Source organism: Hippichthys cyanospilos, chromosome 7 (assembly GCF_059441005.1).
Source record: "Hippichthys cyanospilos isolate Australia breed blue-spotted pipefish chromosome 7, RoL_Hcya_1.0, whole genome shotgun sequence".
Taxonomy (NCBI): Eukaryota; Metazoa; Chordata; class Actinopteri; order Syngnathiformes; family Syngnathidae; genus Hippichthys; species Hippichthys cyanospilos.
The window spans coordinates 11,988,737-12,011,766 of record NC_142375.1 but is presented as its reverse complement, the minus strand read 5'-3'; the positions used below and the strand labels follow the sequence as shown (position 1 = coordinate 12,011,766).

At 42.9% G+C, this 23,030-nt stretch overlaps 1 protein-coding gene across 1 annotated transcript in view; it reads right to left on the bottom strand.

The window, feature by feature from the left end:
• The window catches only part of pcdh7a (protocadherin 7a), a 53,424-nt gene extending 30,598 nt beyond the window's left edge, over positions 1-22,826 (bottom strand). The window contains exons 1-4 of the mRNA XM_088420179.1: positions 22,439-22,826; positions 20,464-22,154; positions 18,801-19,977; positions 11,721-12,503 (exon numbers count right to left, since the gene is read on the bottom strand). Coding sequence (XP_088276305.1) covers positions 11,721-12,503; positions 18,801-19,977; positions 20,464-21,887 — 3,384 coding nt within the window. The 5' untranslated portion in view covers positions 21,888-22,154; positions 22,439-22,826. The remainder of the gene's footprint in view (positions 1-11,720; positions 12,504-18,800; positions 19,978-20,463; positions 22,155-22,438) is intronic.
• Positions 22,827-23,030: the final 204 nt, after the last annotated feature.

Below are 23,030 nucleotides of genomic sequence, written 5' to 3'. Positions count from 1 at the left end.
CCGCTTCTGGCCGCTGTTGATTCTACCTAGTGAGAAGGATGATGTGCTTTTGACAGCAGTCGGTCGGTGACGCACACCCGGTCCACACTATAAATCCCAAACGTTGACCGGTCCGTGGTGATAAGAAGGTTGGGGACCACTGATATAGAAGATTAACATTCTCAGCAACACGTGGTCAAAAAGTCATTGAGCTGTCTTTGTAGTTTCTGTACGAGTTTAGTTCTCCGAATCTTGTTTTCTGAGTCTACTTTTCGGAGCTGCGGTTATGATGGATTTTTGTGTATAAAGACTTTGTACTTTTCCTTTTCTGTGTTTTGTCTGCTCATGGGTCGATACTCTGCTCTTCACATTACCCAATGAAGACAATTTCCTTTTTTTTTTTTGATGATTGGGGTTCTAAATTACGTATATAGTCATTATCGAATTGCAAAAGCATTCAATCTAAAAAGGACCACTACAGTATGTGTGATTATAGTATGCAGTGTGTGTCAAACAGCTCAGGTTATCTTAATGGGTTTTTTTTTTTTTTTTGCAGGTAGGCTCGAGCATTTTTGTTAAAGTTTGTGGCGATAGCCTTCTTATCTGCTCTACTAATGCATTTAATAGCGTAGTGGCGTGGAAAAGAATGAGGGACAAGCATGGCTACTTCCACTCATAAATACCTCCTTACGTGGATTAAGGAAGGCATGGGTCAATAACTCTATCAGGAAGATCAGTGCAGACCAAAGCCTGCCCACTCACATTTATGTAACCTCCACACCACAGGCAGAAAAGCTTTTCATTTTCTCTTCATTGAGCGTAGCCTTACTTGTGGACTTAAGCCACCCCTGCCTCCCTCCTTACTAACCTTAGACCCACTTACCTCTATCTTTTTTATTCTATCATGAGATAGTTCAACATCTTCTCACTCCTTCTGCTCCAACTATACCCCGCACTTAAGCCTCATGTTTTGTCCAAGTCATCTTATTTAATCTCTATACACAGCATCACTCCTGTCTTAGCCATGGCCACAGACCAACAGTCCTGTGAGTCTTTCCCACTCATATTCTGTCTGCCCCCCCCCTACACCCCTGCCACTCTTCTATCTCCATTTTGATCTTGCGATTTATCTATCTTCCACTAACAATTCTGAAACAGATGGCTACATTTAGCCCGAGGCTACAACATTGACTTTGGACTAGAGCTCTATCATGGCCAGTCTTTCACGCTCACACAAGATCTAATAAGCCGATACCCGGTGAGAAATGTGCGCTGATTTGCCAGCAGCAAAAATTAATAGAAAGATACGGCATCTTACTCATATTCCCACTTAAGGCCTGTTCCTTTGTTCCTTCATCTAATCAGGGAAATGAAAGCGGTGTGGTCGATTTAAACAACAGCCTAAAAACAGAAAGGGGTGTGGGCGGATTGTTAGGAGCCATTTGTTATATTTAAAGACACCATTAAGCTGCATTTAATAAAAAAATCTTCTACGTCATTAAAAAAGCAGGTTTTTAAAAGATGGCTCCACATATCCAGATGGAGAGCAATGAAAAGAAATGAACACACTCTGAGAGAACCGAGAGATCAATCAAACGGAAGACAGACGGTAGATGAGGTGTGTGTGTGTGTGTGTGTGTTTGTGTGTGTGGCAAAGGGAGGGTGGTTGCGTGGGAGTACGGGGTAGCGTATTGGAAAGAGCCCCTTTTACTGGCTGATTTACAGAGCTTTGGGTTCAGAAGCAGAGAGTGCAGGTGTACAGTTTATGGAACAACCAGTCATTCATAATAGACGGCTTGAAAAATAGACTTGTTTTTTTCACCATTTTCAAAAATAGTCGCTTTATGTACTGATGGTCCTCGAGTGCAAATGCACTGCACAATTCAACCTTTAAGCTATTTTTAGTTTTCGCAGAACCTTTTTGCATTTCACTGTCCAACTGAGAGCACCATTTCCGCTTTGTTCATTTCGGCGAGTTGATTAAACTCTAAGATCTACAATAGACATGAGTGAGGTGTGTTATTAGATACTGCAAAACAAGTTGCAAGTTTGTGTGTACTACGTGCACAGGGTGAATGTATCGTGCATATCTAAGATCTCTGTTTTGAACAGCTATTCAAACTCTAACTCAGGCTGTAATTTCCATATTTTAAACCCTGTGGATTTGTTATCAGTTGACATTTTGCAGGCATTTCGCACTTTCTGCCACAATTTCATTTTTGGGAGTTAGAATTTTAGGGTGCTGTTATTTTGTTTGCAATGTGTTTCAATGGGTGTGAATTATATGCAGTTTTCTCCTGAGTGGGCCTGAGATTGTTTTTTTTTTTTTAATTATTTTTATTATTTTTTTTAAACTCACTTACAAGCTGGTGCTTGTCTCCAATATTCCGATTGTGTGAACCTATCAAAAACAAACTGCTCAGAACTGCCTCTCCCAGCGTACACGTGGGTTCTCTCCGGGCACTCCGGCTTCCTCCCACATTCCAAAAACATGCATGGCAGGAGAATTGGACATACTCAATTGTCCTTAGGTATGATTGAGTGTGTGAACGGTTGCTTGTCTGTGTGTGCCCTGCAATTGGCTGGCTACCAGTTCAGGGTGTCCCCCGCCTACTTACCGAAGCCTGCTGGCTATATATATATATATATATATATATATATATATATATATATATATATATAGTCAAAACAATTACATTGTGTATATGGTGCTGGATGAAAAAAATAATTACTGCTGTATTTTCATTTTCTTTGTTTTGACACCAGCAATCAAAGGTCAGTGAATGTGTTTCTCATGAATAAAGGCCAACGCACGCCATAAATGGTCTGACCAATGATATAAAGTGGAGCATGTCAATTATGATTATGCTTGTTTTTCTGCACCACAATTTAAAGTGTACATTGACTTGTATTTTTAGAAAAAATGTTGCTATTTAAAGATTTGTCTTGGATTTGACTAGGCATCATATGTTGGGGTCTGTTTTGGGTACTCCCCAAGGCCAGGTGGCAAGGTAAATGACTAACAAGGTTATATGTAAGGTGCATTAGAGCTTTAGCTACTATTGAAGCAAAAGTAGAAAATATTCGTAATGAGTCGAGTAATCAAAAAAAAAATACTGATTAATGGAATACTGAAATCATGGCAGCCCTACTGTACGCTTTGTGACAAATGTAAATAGACAAGTAGAAAAGAATTCCACCACCTTTGCTATTTTGGCCGGTTCTTTCCCAACAGCATTCCTTCGCAAAATCTAATCCAACTGTCGGCAAAGTAACCCAAACATAAGTGAGAAACAATGCCAGAGGCGATGGGAATTATTCTTTCCAAACAAAATAAAACGTTGATAGCTGAAAGGCAATAATGAAAATCAGTCCCACTTGATCTGGCATTCTGACAGGGTCAGCAAACATTCGCAATCTCACATAAGTCTCATTTACTTTAACTTGACACCATGTGACACTACGCAGTTTAGCTCGGTTTCAGTGGGTTTAGTTCAATTCAAAATCTATTTCTTTCAACAGAATTCGAACCAACACTTAATGCACTAAAGAGACATTTGTGTAGGAGGAGAATGCCAGTCTCAAGCCAGTTAAGCTATTTTGATTCCCGGCCTTCTGCGAGGAAGGTTGTCTTTTGTTTAGCGATATCAGGCAATGTTGTTCAACCCCCAGACAGCCATTAAGATAATGCTGTGAGGCACATAAGCTGAATGCAGAGCTCCATACTACTACAACATAGAGCCTTGAAGAATGCAAATAAAAGGCAGCATCTCAGTGTGGGCCTTGCTATGGAGATCTTTTTGTGTGCTGCGTTGCACGTGTGTGTATGTGCGTTTCCATCCAGAGGGAGAAACTGATGTAAGCGATGGAAAACTTTTTATCCAGACTTGTGTGTCATCACATTCTTATCAGAGCTTTGTGCTGAAAGGGGAGTATGTGCATAAGGAATGGATGTGTGTAATTATGAACTATTATGTACTCATAAGAGCATGTTTCACTGGGCTGGTCTCTTTGTGTCTGTGTGTGTTGAAGTCACACATCTGATGGAGTCTGTGATGCGTATCCCATGCCTCAGCTTGCCTGAGAGTAGAACTGACATTCCTGCATTCTTGCCATTTTCTCAGAGAACTTGAAACAAAGGCCAAGGAGAGGAGTTGCTACCACAGTGACATTATCAGCATGTGTATTTTATCTGCTGTGCTCAACAGACTAGACAGGCATGCAACTTGCAATTACATTCCAGCACAGGGTGACCTTGAAACACAAGGGGGGGAAAGACCACTTCTTTCGCTCTGACTCCTGCAAGCCTTTCTTTTTCTTTTTTTTTTTGTCTTTATCTAGCAGAAACAACTTACCAGTGATGACTGAATGTCATTTACAGCGAGGACTTACCACTGACTTTCATTCTGTGAAGCCTATAAAGTAGCCTTAACCCTTACCTAAATACCTCAATAAAACCTTTTGAGGTCTAATCCTCATATCCCGTGGAGGACATGTGGATTTACATGATGATGATGTGTGTGAGAAGCAGCACAGCAGCAGCTCTCCATCCCTTTCTAAAAGGGATGTGGAGAGCTTTGGCAACCAAATTCTGCTATTGTACAAATATAAATTGTAGTGGACAATGTAGCATAGGGAATTAATTACTTAATTTGGGGATGGCCAGGTTGTGGGAACAGTTTGGAGGTTGGGCCTTCCTCTTCTCAGTATACGTGAAGGCTTGCCTGGATAAATTTGTTCTGTATTGATAATTAAAAACCCTGCCAATTTACATAATTTATTATCATGTGATTTAAATTGATCTCAAAATGAACACCAAAGGTAGTTGAAACAGTAGCCCTATTATCAGGAGATGCATATTTGAATGATCATTGGAAGAAATCTGAATTGAATCTCTTCCAAAATATTCATACTGCTCAATGAAATCAGTTTGTTTAATTTTTTATTTTATCTTTAATGCCTTTGATTGTCCTGTCCAAAAATGAGGCTGCAGCAACAAAGCAATTGACTGCAAATGAAATACTGTGTTTTCAGACTATACTGTACCTGTAAAGAACACTGGATTATAAAGTGAAGTCGAAATGAATAGGGAAGTAGGGACATTTCCTTATATAAGACGCACAGCACTGTAAGGCGCTGCGGGTTATAAGGCACAATAATGCATATTAACTTACTGAGGTATTTGCAGCAGTAAAAATATTTTGTAAATATTTTGTAATTAATTTTTTTCTCGACTAAATTATTTTACATGTACAAGTAATAATTTAAAAAAAGCACACTTGCCACATGCTGTTGGCTGGAAATGACACCACAAGTGCTCAAGGCTCAGGTCACGCGATCAAACTTGGTAAATGGATTGGCCGTGACTGGTCATTACATGAGCCTTGAATACATACAATGCCATTTTCAAAAAGCAGGTGCAAATATGTTTATAAAGGTATTCATTTGTGCCGCTTTCAGGGAAACAAACCAGTGAAACAAATGTCAAACTTTATTCATCTTCATTTCACCATCCGTACAAAACGTGCAGTCCATTTTTGAGAAAATGAAAAGATCCTAACTATGCCGTAAAGTCTGAAAAAAACGGAATATGTTTTCTATGTCCATCATTTTGTGAGGACCCATGAGTGACCTGAATGAAAGGACAATCATGTCCCAGAGAGACTCTCAATGTTACTGGGGCCAACGCCTTTGCTCCAGTCTTGTTGAGCTGGTTGTAAGCTTATGTCCATATCATGTATCAACAGCTAAATCTGACACACTTTGTCAGCCACTTTCAGAAACATAAGCGAAGGATCGAGCCAAGTGGTCAAAGCAAAGGACGCAACACCCTTGACAAACAAGCTCTTGTTTTTCCAAAAATAAATCAAATTAGTTCACACAATTTCTTAGCTGACCTCAAAAGTGAACGTGGGATGCAAAAGTGCTGGAGTAAATCTTTACTTAAAACAACTGAGCTGAGCAGGCATCTTTCAACCCAAAATATTCCCTTGTGTTCCCATATGAGTCAAGTGTAAATCAATAGGCACTCGGCGGTGAAACGAAAACAAGCATCTGGATCCATTTGAACCTTTCTTCAACCTTCTCTTCCAATCCTCTCCCACACTTGTGGCTCATCTTTCCACCCCAATGTCCACTGACTGCACCAATCGCACAACCACCCTCCGTGCCTCTCACCCTGTCTCTACAGGTCACTAGATCCATTTTCGGTCTGGATCATTGGGTGATCTACGTTTTGCTTTCCTTGTCCTACTTACCTCAACTTTTCACCTTCCCACCCAACTCCCCCTCCCCGAGCGTACGGCCGAGTGCGTGCCCTGAACTCACCGTGACTTTAATGAATGTGTCAGTGTTTTGGTATCATCCTGACAGGGGGTTATGGGTCGGTTACGGCGGCTGTGTAACAGCCAGAAAGAAGACAGGAGCGGCTTGCGCGCTTGCCGCTTACATGGCTGACAGCGCCTTCACCCCTTCGACCTTAATGCGGGCGCCTGTGCGGATGCGCTCAAGTGACGTGCTGGCCCGAGTGTCAGTCCATGACAGACGCTCATCATATTTAATCCTGAGGGGATTTCGCAAAAATGAAAAGCTGCTTTTCAATTTTATAATCCTTTAGACCTAATCGCTTCACCCACGTCCGTCCATACAGTCCAATTAGATGAACAAGACTGTCCGGATTATTCGCAGCAAACTCATCTTGGTAGTTTGTCCTTGCCCTGTCCATTCACAGAGGTGCCTAATGTGGTAAGAAGCTAGCGTTGACCTTCTCTGTTTTGTCATCTAAGGAACTAAAAACTGCACTGTCAAGCTACCTGCAGCCTTGGCCTTGTTTAAGTGCCATTGATTACTCCTTGGTTGTTGTTGTGTGTGTGTGTGTGTGCGCGTGCGCGTTTGTCCCTGGTTCGATAGTGCCTTTGTGGCCCTCTCACCCGATGGACACACAGAGCAAAAAAATGCTCACTACGGTAAAAGAAATGGTGAAAACGCTGATTTGATATATTCGAGGTCATAGCGGACTGAGGGAAGGCACAAAGGTAAACTGCCCACGCATATGGCAGCTACAGCAGGGGAACAAACCAAGTGCCAAAGGTGAGGGATGAACGGCAGGTAAAAAGGTAAAAAAAAAAAGTGCTGCGCTTGACTGAAAAGCATTACACAAGGTGAAATTATTTGTTCAGGGTGAATAATAAAACCTGAGAAATGCAAATGAATGAAGAAATGCAAATGAATGAATAGCAAATGAATGAATGGATACTGCTGAGAAATAGTCGTGGACATTAGCCAGGAAGACTGGTGTGTGTGTCGGTGTGTGTGTGTTAGCATTTGTGTGTGTAGTGCCAGTGGTTTGAGGGCAAAACGAGGCCACTTTGCCCATATTGACTGCAGTGCCATGTGACCGCTGTGATCATTAATGTGTCCTGATGCCACCGGGTATCCTGATGACCCACATCTCAGTAGTCCACTCTTGCTCTTTGGCTGCCATCCAACCCCCCCAACACACACACACACACACACACACACACACACACACACACACACATATACCTCACTCTCCCTCTGTCTCTCTACATCCCCCTCTCATTTGCCCAGAAGTCATCATGCGGCCTTCTACTTGTAATGGATATTGTTGGTACTGACCATAAAAAAAAAAAAGCAAAAATTGTGAAAAATACAGACTAAAAGACCATTACCCATCATTTTTTTATGGCCCCCCCATTTATTCATCTTTTAAGTGCTATTTAAATTATTTAGAAACATTCTGCCAGTATCATATGGATTCATCTTGACAAAAAGCCTTTCTTGACAACATGCCAACGTTTAAAATGCAATAGGATACATAAGCAGTATCCAAAAATAATAATTCCCTGGTTTGTAATTATTTAACTCTCCTATTTAACACTGCCATTGACAGGTATAAATGTCAAAGATCAATTTTTACTGGGTTGGCAGTGAACCAGTTAATTATGTGACAATTCTAGCAGTTGTGGCGGCAGGGAACAACATTGCACACTTAATATGAGTGTGTCTAGTATTTTAGTTTTAGTGTTTTGTTGTGGGATGTCAATGACAAAATACTAGAAACAGCTGTCAGTAGCAATAGAGAAGTTCTATATCAATGGAAACTACTACAACAACATTAACTTTTACAACTACTAATAATATATTTATATGTGCAAAAAAACAAAAACAAAAAAACAAACTCAGTTGTCAATCAGAAGCAGAGAATTAACAACCCCTCCCAAAACAATAACATTCACTTCAACAAAACAACCACAAGTAACATAACATGACCTCATATCGCAAGGACTGATGTAGCAGATAAAACAACAGCAAAAAGACATGACAAAAACAATGAACAAAGACAGAACGAAACCAGAGAACATCAATAAAAACTAATTGACGGGACAACGAGGAAGACCTGGGCAAGACACGTGGGACTGGGTCAACAAGAACAGGTGGACACAATCAAACTTAATCCTTGTGCACACATATCTAAAACCCGCATAATCCTCCCCTCTTTGTCTGCAAAAAAATCTCCCACCATAAAGATTTGTTTGTATAAACAAATTTCCTCTACATACAAATGTATGTGTGTCCTTAAATTCATCTACAAGCATCCCAAGCCACTTTTTTGTTTAATTTATTAAAAAAAAAAAAAAGTAACTTACAATAACAACTAATGTCCCATTTTGCAATAAAAAAAGGCAAAGCCTTCGACACAAGTTAAAGCATACACAGAAAATAAAAGAAGCCTGGCAGTGGATAAAAGAGGCAGGAGCACATTTGATTCTCCTCTGCTATGACCGCAATCTCGTCCAATCTGGAGCAGTGTGATTTTGCGTCAGACGCAGAGCAGGTGAGCAGCACACCCGCAGTAAACAAATGCTAGAGCTGCTTGCTTGAGGTATGTGAGTGAGTGACCTCTATAGAGCGATGACGTAAACCTCCGTTTATGTGCTTCTGCAAACGCTGATCCGGAGAATTCGGCAAATCTCCACTTTGGCTGAAATTTTTGGGAGACACAAGGAAAACATGCCAAAACTAAAATCTAATAAAAACCAAAACACAAACGTCCATCCGTCTATCCATTAACTACCGCTTCATCCGGAGTCGGGTTGCGGGAGGAGCAACTTGAGCGGGGAAGCCCAGACTTCCCTCTCCCGAGCCACTTCATCCAGCTCCAGATGAGAGACATAATCTCTCCAGTGTGTCCTGGGTCGACCCCGGGGCTTTTTCCCGGTGGGACATGCCCGGAACACCTTCCCAAGTAGGTGTCTGGGAGGCATCCTAACCACATGCCTGAGCCATCTCAAAAGGCTCCTCTCAACAGGGAGGAGCAGGGACACTGAGTCCCTCCCTGATGGCTGAGTTTCTCAGCCTATCTCTAAGGGAGAGCCGTATTAACGTTGTACTGTGAAAAACAATAGGGAAAAAAAAAGACCTTGACCTTCTTCTCCCAAACACCATCAGCTCATCCTTTAATGCTGGCCCGTCTGTGCCAGATGCACCAAAATTTGCTCCAGGTGTTGTTAAGATATTACATTCAAAAGCGTGGCAGCGACAGATGGACAACACAAGAACACAGTGCCCCTGGCTGCTGCGGTTTTTGGACGTATTTAAAGACTAAAAGCCACTGAATGGACAGCGTTGCCATGTTTTCTTTATTCTGATGCGATCCAGCCCCTCATCCAGAGTATTCATTGACTTTTATCAGCTGCTTTACTCACTATTTAGCTCCCTAGTGAGTCTGATGATGTGCTGACATCATGTGAGGATTTTTCTATTATACTGTTTTAAGAGGTGTGCATTTCTGTTTTGATTTATTTATGAAATACTATATTATTTTACTATATATAATTTATATATCATGTAACATTTTAGCGAAAACAAGGGTTGGACCTTTGTTGAACTTTTTCAATTCAATTAAAATTCTACTTTCTATTATTCCCTTTGTAGGGTTCCCTCAAGGAACTTGGGTTTTGAACAACTTCCTATTCCTTTTGAACATATAAACTACTAAACTGCTATAACTATTGTTGATCATTTATCTTATATTATTTTTTTTCTCATTTATATTGTGTTTAAATGTTTAATAAATCAAATCAAAATACAAAAAAAAGTGATGCAAGAAAGTATCCTAAACGTCATTCTCCCTTCCTGTTTACGTCATTCCCTTGTTTTGTAACATCCTATAATTCCCTTCTACTTCCTTTGTGCTGCCACTTCCAAGCTTCCCACACGTTCAGAACATGCCTACCACCTTTTCATCCGCAAGTCAATCTCTCACTTGCATTCAGATATATAGTGCACTTGAATTGCATTATCACCCGTGCACAAAGTCAAGCCTCCACCAACATCAGCCTAAGTGTGGAAACGGTGTGTTAACAAATTCAATCATAAACAGAAAATTACAATCTTTAGGACATCGAATGACTAGGTGTGAGATCTTTTGGGGATGGACTTGGAATGTCGGACGGTGCACCCTAGGCTGCTGCAGAGGAGTTAATTACTCTGAATGATCAATAATTCATTATGCTGTCAGTTTGTGTGTCTGCGCCTCCCTCAATGTGTGTTGGCGTGTTTTGAGTCCACGTAAGCATGAAGACCAAAACTCTCCCAGTAAGCATTTTCTTACCCTGGGAAAGGCAGATTAAGAGGATTGACTCCGTAATGGATTAACCTCATAAGTGTGTGTGCATTATTTTGTGCGCACTCCTTCGTGTGTGTGAGTGTGTTGAGCAGGATCAGCGGGTCCTGTGTATGAATTGATTAGCCTAAGAAGCTCCTCTGGTTCTCTTTTAATGACCACATCAGCACTTTTTCACCACAGGGAGGATAAATCTCGAGCCGTCAGTCACGCAACCAAGACGCTGGCCCTTTAAGAGGGTTGAGCTGTCACTCAAGCATCACTCAGCGCAGCATGCACTCCCTTCAGACTTGTGAGACCATGCTGTGTCAGTGTATCTAAGATGATAGATGAGGCCTATGTGTGTGGCTAGAAGGCGGACTCGGCCGGTCTCGGTGCAGTATTCATTTGTCAGTCGGACTTTGGCATCTAACTGCATCATCCCACCAATGCTTTTGCAACTCCGCCGGTCAAAGGGATGGATGTTTGTTCTGTAGTTAAAAAAAAAAAGCGTTTGACAGGACGAAATGAAATATAACATGACCAATTAGCTTGTTGGAGGCGATTGTTTGCCTACTCCCTCTGTGGTCGTCCACCCTCTGAACACCTCAGGGGGTTACCCATGTATACAAGCAAAAACATGCTCAATCACATAAACTGTACAGTACTGTCGTTCAGTGGGGGTTCGACTTCATGTCCCTTGTGTTAGATCCTGCTAATACGTGAAGCTGAGCGCACACACATTTAGACAGCAGCGTACCGACACATGGCTCACAAGCTTAGAATGCTGAAATGTGTGTCTGAGTGCGTGCCTATGTGTGTGTGAATGTACATTGCTGCGCACACACTGGCAAGCTATTTTGCGGAGATAAAACGGTGTTTAGATGTGAGCCGCGGGGTGTGCGGTACAGTATGTCAGCTGATGTGTAAATAAGAAGACACGAAGCCGGGGAGGAGACGACAGCGATCAGACGGCGTGAAGCGGACAAAGAGCACGGCAGGCAGATGGAAAGAAGGGGCTTAGTATCAATATTCAGCTTGGTTTTGAATTTAAACAAAAAAGGGGAATAGAGTCAAGGCGAATTAGTGCGAGTGACTTGTCAAAGTGTTCTACCTGTTTGTTGTACTTGTTGGTAGGCTGGCACCCATACTCAGAGCACTGGTCAGATCCCAGGGACATGGCGTCTCCATTCCCGCTGCCCCCGCTGCTGCTGCTGCTAGAGCCGGTGCTCCCCACGCAGACGCCGCTGCCGACAAAGGTGTTGGACGGTGGCAGCTCCTGGACGGCCTGATGCTTCTTTCCTTCGGCTGGAGGGGAATGCGGTTGGAGGTTGACCGCAGGGAGAGGCGAGCTGGACTTGTAGTGCCTGGCCAAATCTGGGCTTGACTGGTGGCGCCTGCCACCACCCATCCTAGGGCTGCCGGGGTCACCGTCCACGGCGCAGTAACGGGCTGCCAGGCGCTCACTCGCACTGCTAATATCCTCCTCCTCGTCATCATTGCCGTGACGGCGTAGCCCGTTTACGGTGACAATACCGCTGTAAAGTGACCTGTCTGACTTGCCGGCTCCGGCGGCTGTGCCGCCGCCGCCTCCATTGCGCTTGTCTCGCCGAGGTTTGCGGCCTCGGTCGGTTCCGCCCCCACGGCCGACCTGAGGTTGGGCCCCTGATGGGCTGAAGAAATCTTCTTCCGGCTCTTTCTTCCCTGCTTCATAGCCATTCTTGCCCTGAGCGCCACACTGCCTTGCTGTGACTACAAGGAGGATGACCAGGATGACAGCCGCAGCTCCCGCCAGGACACCGATGGCGACGCTGAGGCGCTGTTTCCCTAATGCGCGCTCACTGTCAGGGTCCCCTGCAATGTCCAACGACAGTGGAGCCAGCAAGCTTCGGCTTACCTAGAATGAAATCAATAAGAGACACAAAGTTACAAGCGTAAAACAAAAACCAAGGACTAAATCCATACATCCATTTTTGCAGTGCTATTCAGTCTATTCAGGGTCACAGCTTTCAGTGGCCTAAACAGAATAAGAGTGAGAGCTGGGGAATCACCCCACATTGACGCATGTAGTATTAAGCCTCTATCCCACTGAGTGGCAAATGTAAAACACACTCATAATTGCGACAAACACTTCAGGACAATGTCTGGCAACCTCTGGTGACATTTTGATGAACGTTGGCAACGTTGAATGCACCCTGATGAAATCAAGAGTCACTATTTCTTCACGCACACTCACCAACATGCACCACTTATTGTAGGGGCTTTACATGGCAGTTTGCCAAAGTAGGGTAAACATTTTTGACTGGCAAATTCAAACAAATTCACAAGTATGTTTTTGTAATGTATTTGCATGCACATTCAAATGTATTTAAATACACTTAAACAACTTTGCAAGTATGTTCAAATGTGATTGCAGATAAGTTTGAGCAATTGATTTTACTTTGTGTACTGCATAAAAATACTAATTTTTCAGTTTTTCTAATGTTGTGGACCTAATGAACAACTGAATATGAGTTTATTAACTGTGTTATTTTTTTAGAATAAAGGTATCAAAATTAAAACTTGTTTTTTACACGAAAGATTCATTGATTTATCAACCAAATAATCAACACATTCATCATTCATTAAAATAATCATCAGTTGCAGCCCTTGTTTGAGTGCATTTGCAAGTACATTCGAGCATATTGAAATACATCTAAGCCTCTTTGGAAGTGTGTCCGAATGACTGCAAACATTCAAAAGTACTTGCAGACTGAATGCTAAAAACATATTTTTTTTTCTTAATGCCACGGGGTATATAGGCAAGTCAATAAGTAATTTGCTAAATTTTTAGTCAATGTACTTTCAAATATGTTTAAAGCTACCTAAATACGTTTGAACATACGTGTTGCTACGTTTTATTATATTTGCCAGGCGAAATCATTTACACTTTATGAGCAACTCCATGCAAAAGTACAGTAACAATAAGTATGACTAGCAAAATGTGTGATCTTCATTCTTTAACAGTAAGTGAAAAGTGAAATGTCCATAAATGACACATGTTTTGAATGATGTTTACCGACTAAGCTAATAAACATATTTGTGCATGGTGGGAGGACCCCACTGACACAAGGGAAGAAGATGTAAACTCCACACAGGCCTGAGTAAAAGCACACCAACACACAAAACAATCTAATTTTGAGCCACCATTGATAACCGCTCGCCCACTGTGCTGCCAAGAGACAAATTACAGACGAGTGTAAAAAACAACAACAAAAAAAACCAAATAGACTTAAATTGACAACGAAACAGTAAGTGTGAGACACAGAAAAACATCAAACAGCATCTTCATCTTAATTAAACCCATCACTGTGTTTTATGGGGAATCTCTATGTGACTCCCAGACACATGGAGTGTCACTAAACATATCATCTGTCTTAGGTTGAGGTTGTAGCGTTTCAAATCACGGCCGTAATCGGATTTTGCGCATCATCTAGGTCGTACAGGAAACAGCTGAAATTAAGTCATTTAAGGCAGCTGTTTAAAAAAAGAAAGTGCAGGCTTCAAGGTCGCACAGTGAAATACGAAGCAGCAGTCAATAAATGTGAACTAAAAAGGACAAACACAAAAATCTAAATGGCAGAAAATGACTGTATCCCCATTACAAGCGTTGTCTCTCCAGCTACAATACAAAGCTGCTATTGTGAAAGCAAGTGTGGGAGTGGATTTATGCAAGATTTGTTATCCTTATTTTTCCATGGAGATTTGGAAGGATAGTGATGTGCAAGGCACCAATGCTTTTCTGCTGTTGATGTGAGGCGAATTGAACCAATGCGTTTTACACCTAAAACATGATTCAAAAACTGTGATCTCCCAGTTTTGGTGAGCATCAATGCACTTGCATACCCTTCTCTCGAAACGTGACAAAAAAAACTGATCCATTACTTGTGATGGACCTTCACTTTATTGGAGGCAATGAACTTCAGCAGTTTTGCTTGACAATTCACAAATCTGAAGAGCCTTGATCAATATATTTGAAGCTATGCTAAGAAAACCATTTTGCATACACAATAGTGACACACAGACACGCTGATATATATGTCCGCTCTTACATGGCTCCGCATTGTAAGCTGTCTGTTCGTTAGACACCTCATTATGCAGCCCTGACATGTAGTCTCAAAGCTCACATGACAATTTTTTCTCTACTGTCAAGGCTAGAAATGATATACTCAAGTAATCCCTGCAACATTCTGGCGGCTTAATAAAAAGACTTTGCGGGAATGAATTGCAAAAATAGCAAGGGTGAAGGTGAGCGTGTGGTCCAACCATTTCAATTTTGCTCTGTGTAACCTGCTTAATATACTGTCTTCCATTTGCCCCAGTACATATATGTGTATATATATATATATATATATATATATATATATATATATATATATATATATATATATATATATATATATATACATATATACATGCTAAAAAATCCATTCAAATAAGGGTTAAAATACTGTACACAATTATTATGAATCAGCATTTATTTAAAATCCACCATAATCAGTTTTCTAAGTAAAAAAAATGAAAAAAAAAATAAAAAAACAAACAAATCCTCTTCCTCTTGGCTTCTCTGTAACTATGCTGGACATGCACTAACAAGGAAGAAGCTACAAATGTCAGATCACATGACAACCGCGTGCTGCAAAGTCCAAGGATATCAATGCAGTACCACACTTTTATTTTGAAGTTGGCCTTTGCAGCCCCACCCTGCCACTAAAAAATTAATCATATTCACTTGCTGATTAAGGATGCCAAAAAACTGCTTGTCAATTTGGTGTTCATTGTGTGAAGTCTTAAGCATACTCACTGCGATCTACATGGTGCATTCAAATGCTGTCAGAAATATCAACAAAAATAAAAATTCAACCCATCGAACATTAAACACTGCAAATATCTAAACAGTATTGGATCTTTTAAAGATGACACATCAAGAATAATGAGAGTGACATTTCTTTGATATTTTACTTAATTACAATAGGTGGTCTATCAAGTTACTTCGGTTTACGATGAGCCGTGGTTCGTGACTAAAAGAACGAAATCCTGGATGAAAGCAGCTGAAATAAATTTCCTCCGCAGAATAGAGACAAGGTGAGAAGCTCTATCAACCAGGAGCGACTCCGCATTGAGAGGAGCCAGTTGCGGTGTTTCGGGCATCTGGTAAGGATGCCTGCCGGACACCTCCCTGGAGATGTGTTCCGAGCATTCCTCACAGGGAGGAGCCCCCAGGGATGACCCAGGACATGCTGGAGAGACGATGTCTCTTGGCTGGCCTGGGACTGCCAGGGGATCCTCCCATAGGAGCTGGACGAAGTGGCAGGGAAGAGGGAAGCCTCTGCTTCCCTGCTCAAGCTGCTGCCTTCGCGACCAACTCTGGTCAAAAATGGATGTATGGATGGAAACAATTTCTCCATTTGTCATGCCCCCTTACAAAGCAGACTGGAGTAGTATGACAATTGTTTGAACATCTATACATAGAAGCAGAAATCAAATAGATTCCATTCAGAATCCAATATATGAGAGTGTATTTAAATGTCTCACCCAGAATCCATGACACTCCCAAAGGGCTCTCTTTTTTGCTACCTGGAATATGTTCCAGCCGAGCGAACATCTACATACTGTACATCTTGTGCTCTGCTGAGACTGATCTGATTCCCACTACAGATGCAAATGCTGCGACCAAGACGTGTTCTCTTGTGACCATGCTATTGATCCAAATTTAGATCTCAGTTGTAGCTGGACGCATTTACAAGTGAGCTTCAGCTTGGAGGCGTCAGCTATTATAGTTAATTCATCACTTAATTATCCAGGTGGGGAATGTGTAAAGTGTAAAACCTCTGAGAAGGCTCGTGTCAAGTACCACTTCTTTTAATGATGAAGGATAACAAAGCCTTGCACCAAGGCATTCACGCACTTATCTTCAGTCAGATTTTAAGCCACACACATAAGACAAAAATAATGATAGTCTTTAAAAAAAAATAAAGCAATATTAAGGCAATCAAGTTTTAATATTATGGAGAAAATTTGACAATATTAAGAGGTTAACTCATTCAATATTCATTGATCAAATATAGGGTCAGCTAATAACTAAATTAATTCATTCAATTAGCCCATCATTTAACAATAAAGGACATAAAAATGATTGTGAAAATATCATGAAATTGACAGCACCGTTGTATTCCTGCTAATTAGCAAACACCAGCACGACTGGAAACAAAATGGCCAATTTCCTGTCATGAGACTGTGGCACGAGCAGGCATTTTCCCTCCCTAATTACATCTGGCGTGTATCCACCACTCAGTTTGACTTCATTATGATATGGAGGTATTGTTCCTTCACTGACTTCTCAACATCTCCGATAACTCCTTCTCGCCAATCATACGAAACTATACATTCATTGTCATTCAAGTCACCATTTATACCAGTCTGAACACATTATTGCCTATTATTGGACTCAATGGTCCCAGTCATTTAAGCTCATTGTCTTTTATTCCGCCTGTCAGCACCATTGTTGCAGCACTCACAAAATGTTCTGTTGTAACAGTACACATTGCTCTCTTGTTGTTCAATATGGCCTCGTTCTACTCTTGAGTGAAACCTTCATAACACAAAGGTGTACTGGCCTGTGTCTGAACACTATGCTTTGTCTTTGCTCGGTTGTTGTTCAAAAACACAACTATCTTGGATGCTAGTTTGTTCTGTTAAGTGAAAAGCCCAATGCTTTCTCAGACTGTCCTTTTCGTTTCAAATGCCCCCAAGCCATTTTAGTTGTTCACTGTTCACATCACTAACACTGTAAGACCTGACAGTTGGAGACCTTTGCTTTGGAAACAAACAAGAAACAAAAACTAGATCACCTTGTGGGATACACAACACACTTGTTGGACTAATATGCCATCACGTGGCCCCTGTGCCTTTTTAATTACCAGTAAATTCAATTTATTTGATGCGCACCAGAGAGGGAAACATTTGTGGCTTTTACCTTTCAGCATTTGTAGATTAACTGAGCCATTTTTCAAGCATCATGGGATGGGGATTTTGTTAATATAATGAGGACTGAAGAGGGGAAAAAAACAAACGCACACACACACACACAAAAAAAGGGGGTTTGTACCAGCAGTACACAATCTTAATTTGGACTGCTGCGGTTGTTTCTGGTGGAACAGTAATGCTGTTATGTCTAGTCAATTTGCTCTACAAGATACTTTTCCTTGTAGTAAACTTTTTAGTTCCACAAGAACACACTTTTTGATGAGTGCAGATGTTTTATTTCTTTGTATTCTGCTCATTCCCCTTGTAAAATGACTTATTTAGAGTTGAGCCTTGTTCTCAGGTACTTTGTTTTATGTCTGAATACTAATGCACAGCATGTGCAGCATGATACAACAGAAACGCCTAAACCTCATCAATATTCCGGCCTACTATAGCGAAGCGACCCCGCTTAAGTGCAGCTTCCATTCAAATGAACATACTTCAACAGACTCTGGGAGGCCAAAACTGGGCCAGTCAGTCTCTCTCTGTCTGCTTCTAACACAATATCACCGCTAATGCTTTCACTCTGTCGTTTTTCTATGCCTCCCTCAATCACCCCCCACACACAAACACACACCTATTTCCCTCGGCTCTGCGTTCAATGTACCGTAAAAGAAGAGCCACTTCAGTAATAACTGTTATTTTAACCACGCAGTCATTATAAGACGTCATACTGGACAAAGAATAAACTACCTGCAAATCTCACGCAACAAAGAAATCTACGCTGCCAATAGTCCTCAAAAGATAAATGGGATTCTTTATCTGGGACAATTATAGACACAATTAAAGTCCTCCAAAAATGTCCCAAAACTGCGAACCCAAAGTGGAGAATCCATTTATTTAATTCTATCAAGAAAATAATCGCCTTACCACTTCAGTTTAAACAGCTGCAATCAGTTTTAATTAGTACCCTCCTCTTTTGTAATACGATATCAGTGTAGCCATTATTGGAATGGATCAGAGGACAGAATTACGTCTGGCTATCATTACCATCTCGCGAGAACAATCTGCACAAACCTAAACAGGACAGATCATTGCCTCTTCCAATTAAGAATCTTTTCATTCAAGTTCTGCGTACTTGAACAAGCTTCCTGCGCTGTGTAAGTGCAATCCAGCGTGAAAATATTACCTGCGCGTCCACCAGGGAGGCGTTGACCAAGCTTTCGTTGATGAAGACATGGACCAAAGCAGTGGCGCACAGCGAGGGGGCCCCGCTGTCATTGACCCTGACGACCAGGCGATGCAGACCCTTGTGGCGCCGCTCCAGTGGCTCCGCCAGCGTGATCACACCATTGGAGTGGCCGATCTCAAATAATCGGAAAGGATTCCCCCCGACCAATGCGTAGTGAAGGTCCGCGTTTGGGCCGGTGTCTGAGTCTATGGCTGTCACAGTCCTGACTATAGTGCGGGCACTACTCGCAGGTGGGAGCAGCGTATAGGAATCATTGGCTGGAGATGTGATGGAGGGGGCATTGTCATTCTCATCGGTCACAAAGAGTGACACAGTGGCTGTGGCGGTTTTGCGAGGCTCTCCTCCATCCACAGCGCGTACACGGAAGGTGTAGGTGGAGAGCTTTTCACGGTCAAATGACAAAGTGGAGAAGATGGTGCCTGTGTTATTCTCAATGGAGAACACCTCCTCTTGCTCCTTCTCTCCATTGTCTCCGGCACTTTTCTCCCCCGACTTCTTCTCGTCCAGCCCATCCATTTCTACAAAGAGGGTGAGTTCTGCATTCTCACCTTCATCGGCATCTGTCACAGTGACCATGCCAACCGGGCTGTTGGCAAGCAGGTTTTCTTTGACATAGAAAGTAAAAACTTCCTGGACGAACTTTGGTGCGTTGTCATTGCGGTCGGTCACCTGTATAACAACAGTCGCTGAACCCTGTAGAGGGGGGGTGCCCTTGTCCTTGGCGATAACTTTGAGTTCATACCTCTCTCTCTGCTCTCGGTCCAGGATGCCGGTGGCACGGATATCTCCATTATCCTGATCTATATAGAACGGGCCATTCGTAACCGGGTCCAGGGAATATGCGATCTCTGCATTCTTTCCACTGTCTGCATCTGAGGCCACCACAGTGATGACCCTTTCGTTGGGCGAGTTGTTTTCGGCAAAGTGGACCTCCATTACACTTTGGGCAAAGACTGGGGGATGGTCATTGTAATCGACAACTCGCACCATCAGTGAACTGTTGCTGGAAAGACTAGGGCTTCCAGAATCCACTGCCACAATAGTGACGCTGTACTCTTTGGTCACCTCGTAGTCCAGCAAGGCTGAGGTATGCAGGAAGAATTTTTTCTTGTTCCTGTGGAAAAAAAAAAAAAAAGGTGATGTTTACATGTATGTAGTATCCAGGAAGAAAGCACATTTCATAATACTTACTGTGTACTAACTGTATACATTCACAATGTTTGTGGCAATAAATCAGCCTACATGATCCAATTTTGCAAATAGCACGACATTTTATTCACTTTGGTTTTAGTAATTGACTGGGCCACTTGACTCTAGTTAAAAGAAAAGCGTGCAACATCAGGCACTCTTCTCTGGATTCTCTGTGGAGCATAGAAATTGTTGAGACACTTTTTGCAGCAAAAATGTGGAGATGATGGCTTTTACTGAATATTTTTTTTCTTAGATAATGAGATGTTTCATTTTTATATCCATTACTATTAATGCATAATTACTCCTTCCATCACTGCGCATTCAACCTGTCCAATAAGAATATTTTTAATCCATTATTAGGGACCAATTAAGCAGTTTTTTAAATGAATAATCATCTTGTCTGACTTACCTGTCAAAAGCTTCATCTGCAGGTAAGGGTGGCAAAGCTGTTTCGCCAGCTGGCTTCAACGTGAATGGGACATCTCCTACAACTGTACAGGTCACTGCCCCGTTTTCTCCTTGGTCTCGATCTGAAACCTGAACCAGAGCGACGGGTGTGTCCACCAGAACGTTCTCAGGTACCAATGCTGCTCCATCTCGCACTGGGATTCGTCCGATCTTTCGAATTTCTACAACTGGAACGTTGTCGTTTTCGTCACGGACTGCCAAAATGACGGTGGTTCGATCAGTGCGTGGCGGCTGACCCCTGTCCCGAGCTGTGACCGTGAACCTTAGCTGCGCAACCTCTTCCCTATCGATTCTGTGAAGAACGCTGAGCCACCCAGTTGCCTCGTCTAATCGCAGCAGTCGCCTGACTGATTCCGTGGCCGCTCCGAAGACGTACTCCACTTGCCCGTTCACACCGATGTCACGGTCCGAAGCCCTCACCTGAAGTACCGGTGTACCAGGAGGCGCATTTTCTGCCATTTCCGCCTCATATGTGGGCCTTTCGAACATTGGGCTGTTGTCGTTTACATCTGTGATGGAAACCCGCAGCAGAGCTTGAGATGATCGTGGGGGGTTCCCTCCGTCTCGAACCCGCAGGATCAGTTCATATGAATCTTTTTGTTCGCGGTCCAGTGTACCTTTGACAATGAGTTGCGGTTGTTTTTCACCATCCGGTATATCTGCCACTTGGAGTTCAAACACAGTGCTCCTGGCTCCTCCCACAATATCTCCACTCCTACCTCTCCTATCCCCAAGCCCATCTACTCTACCAATGGGATTTCCTCCCGTAGCGCGTCTTGCTGAACTCGACCCAGTTGCACCTTCTTGGATCAGCTCGTAGCGGTCGATACCATTTCTTCCAAAATCCCTATCAGTAGCAGTGGGTAGCAGGTAAAGAGTGCCTATTGGGCGATTTTCTTCCACTGAGAGCTGGAGCACAGGTGATGGGAAGGAAGGAGTGTTGTCATTGATGTCCGTTATAACTACACGGCCTTCAAACAAGTCCACCCAGCTTTGCAGGGGGCCTATTACAGACACCTCAAAGTCCAAGAAGCACTCATTTTCGTCAAAAATCATCTGGCACTGCGGCATCTTCTCCCTGTCGATACGTCTCGGCCCTGTCGTCAACTCACCGGTCACGTTGTCAATTTTGAAGAACTCCGAGCCACTCTCCAGGGCGAAGGTGACATCCCCGCTGCCCGTACCCGCAGTGAGACCCAGGTCGGCGGCCACATTGCCTATCTTGACGTCAGGGGGGCCCTCCTCCGCCACACGGTACCGGAGAGCTGAGAATGCACCTGGCAGCTGAGTCAGCAGCTGCAGCAGCAGTAAGACCACGAGGCTGATAGCCTGCACCAAGGAGTGCACTGCACCAAGTCGATGCATGGCTCCGTCCTGCTCTGCTTGCCTCTCTCCTCACTCTCCTCTTGGATCACTGGCTGGACTGCCTCTTCTTTCTTTATCGCTCTTTGTGATGTGTTGTAGCCCACAGTGTGGGTGTTTTATTTATTCCTTCTCCCTTCTGACTGACACTCTTTGCTACTGATGGCTGATGTCTTATTACTTCCTTTATTTTCCTGTCTTTTCAACTTCTATTGTAACTCTGTCCCGTTTGCGCTGGCGCGTGAAATATTTACATAGAAATCCAACGTGCTGCAGGAATAAGAAGAGAAGCCTTGGTTAACTGACGCACCATTCAAACGTTACAGCTGTCTTATGGTCGTCACTTTTCATTATTCCAGTCACATATGGGACAGCAGCTTTTTCTCGCGTGTCTCACTTTACCGAAACTGCAATGCAGCACCTCCAGTCTACACAAAAGAGGTGGCGAGCAGCGCTTTCTACTCAGGGACACTACAGAGAAAAACCTTTAACAACTCGAATCTAATATAATTTAAGATAGGAAAAAAAGTATTTACTGCACATTTTGGTCTTACCTTAAAAGCCGGCGGATGCCTTTGCCTCCTTTCCCCGCAGTGGCGGAGCAACGTGCCAAGCCATCGGATTCCGACGCGCAACTTGCAAGGAGAGGGACACCAGTGCTTCCCGCAGCCACTTTGTTAAATGCTAACGGTTAAAAAGTAACCAAGCAAAGCAGTTAATTTTAGCGCCTTTCTGACGAACGAAAGCGGGAGATCCCAGCACCGGCATCAATTACTCGTTAATCCTTGCCAGCACCCTGCTCGGGAAGTCGGTAATGGACCGAGTGAAGATGCGTCTTTTTCCAAGTCCCGCATTCTCTCTCTCTCTCTCTCTCACTCTCTTTCTCTCTCTCTTTCTGTCTCAACTTGGACCTCCTATTCCTCCTCCTCCTCGTCCTTTGGCTTTTCCCCCCTCTCACCTGCACTGCTCAGGACTGCTGCTGTAGCTAGCGATGCTGCAGTCTCTCTCTCTCTCTCTCTCTCTCTCTCTCTCTCTCTCTCTCTCTCTCTCTCTCTCTCGCTCGCTCGCTTGCTGTGTGTGTGTGTGTGTGTGTGTGTGTGTGTGTGTGTGTGTGTCTCTCTCTCTGTCCTGCAACATTCTCTGCTT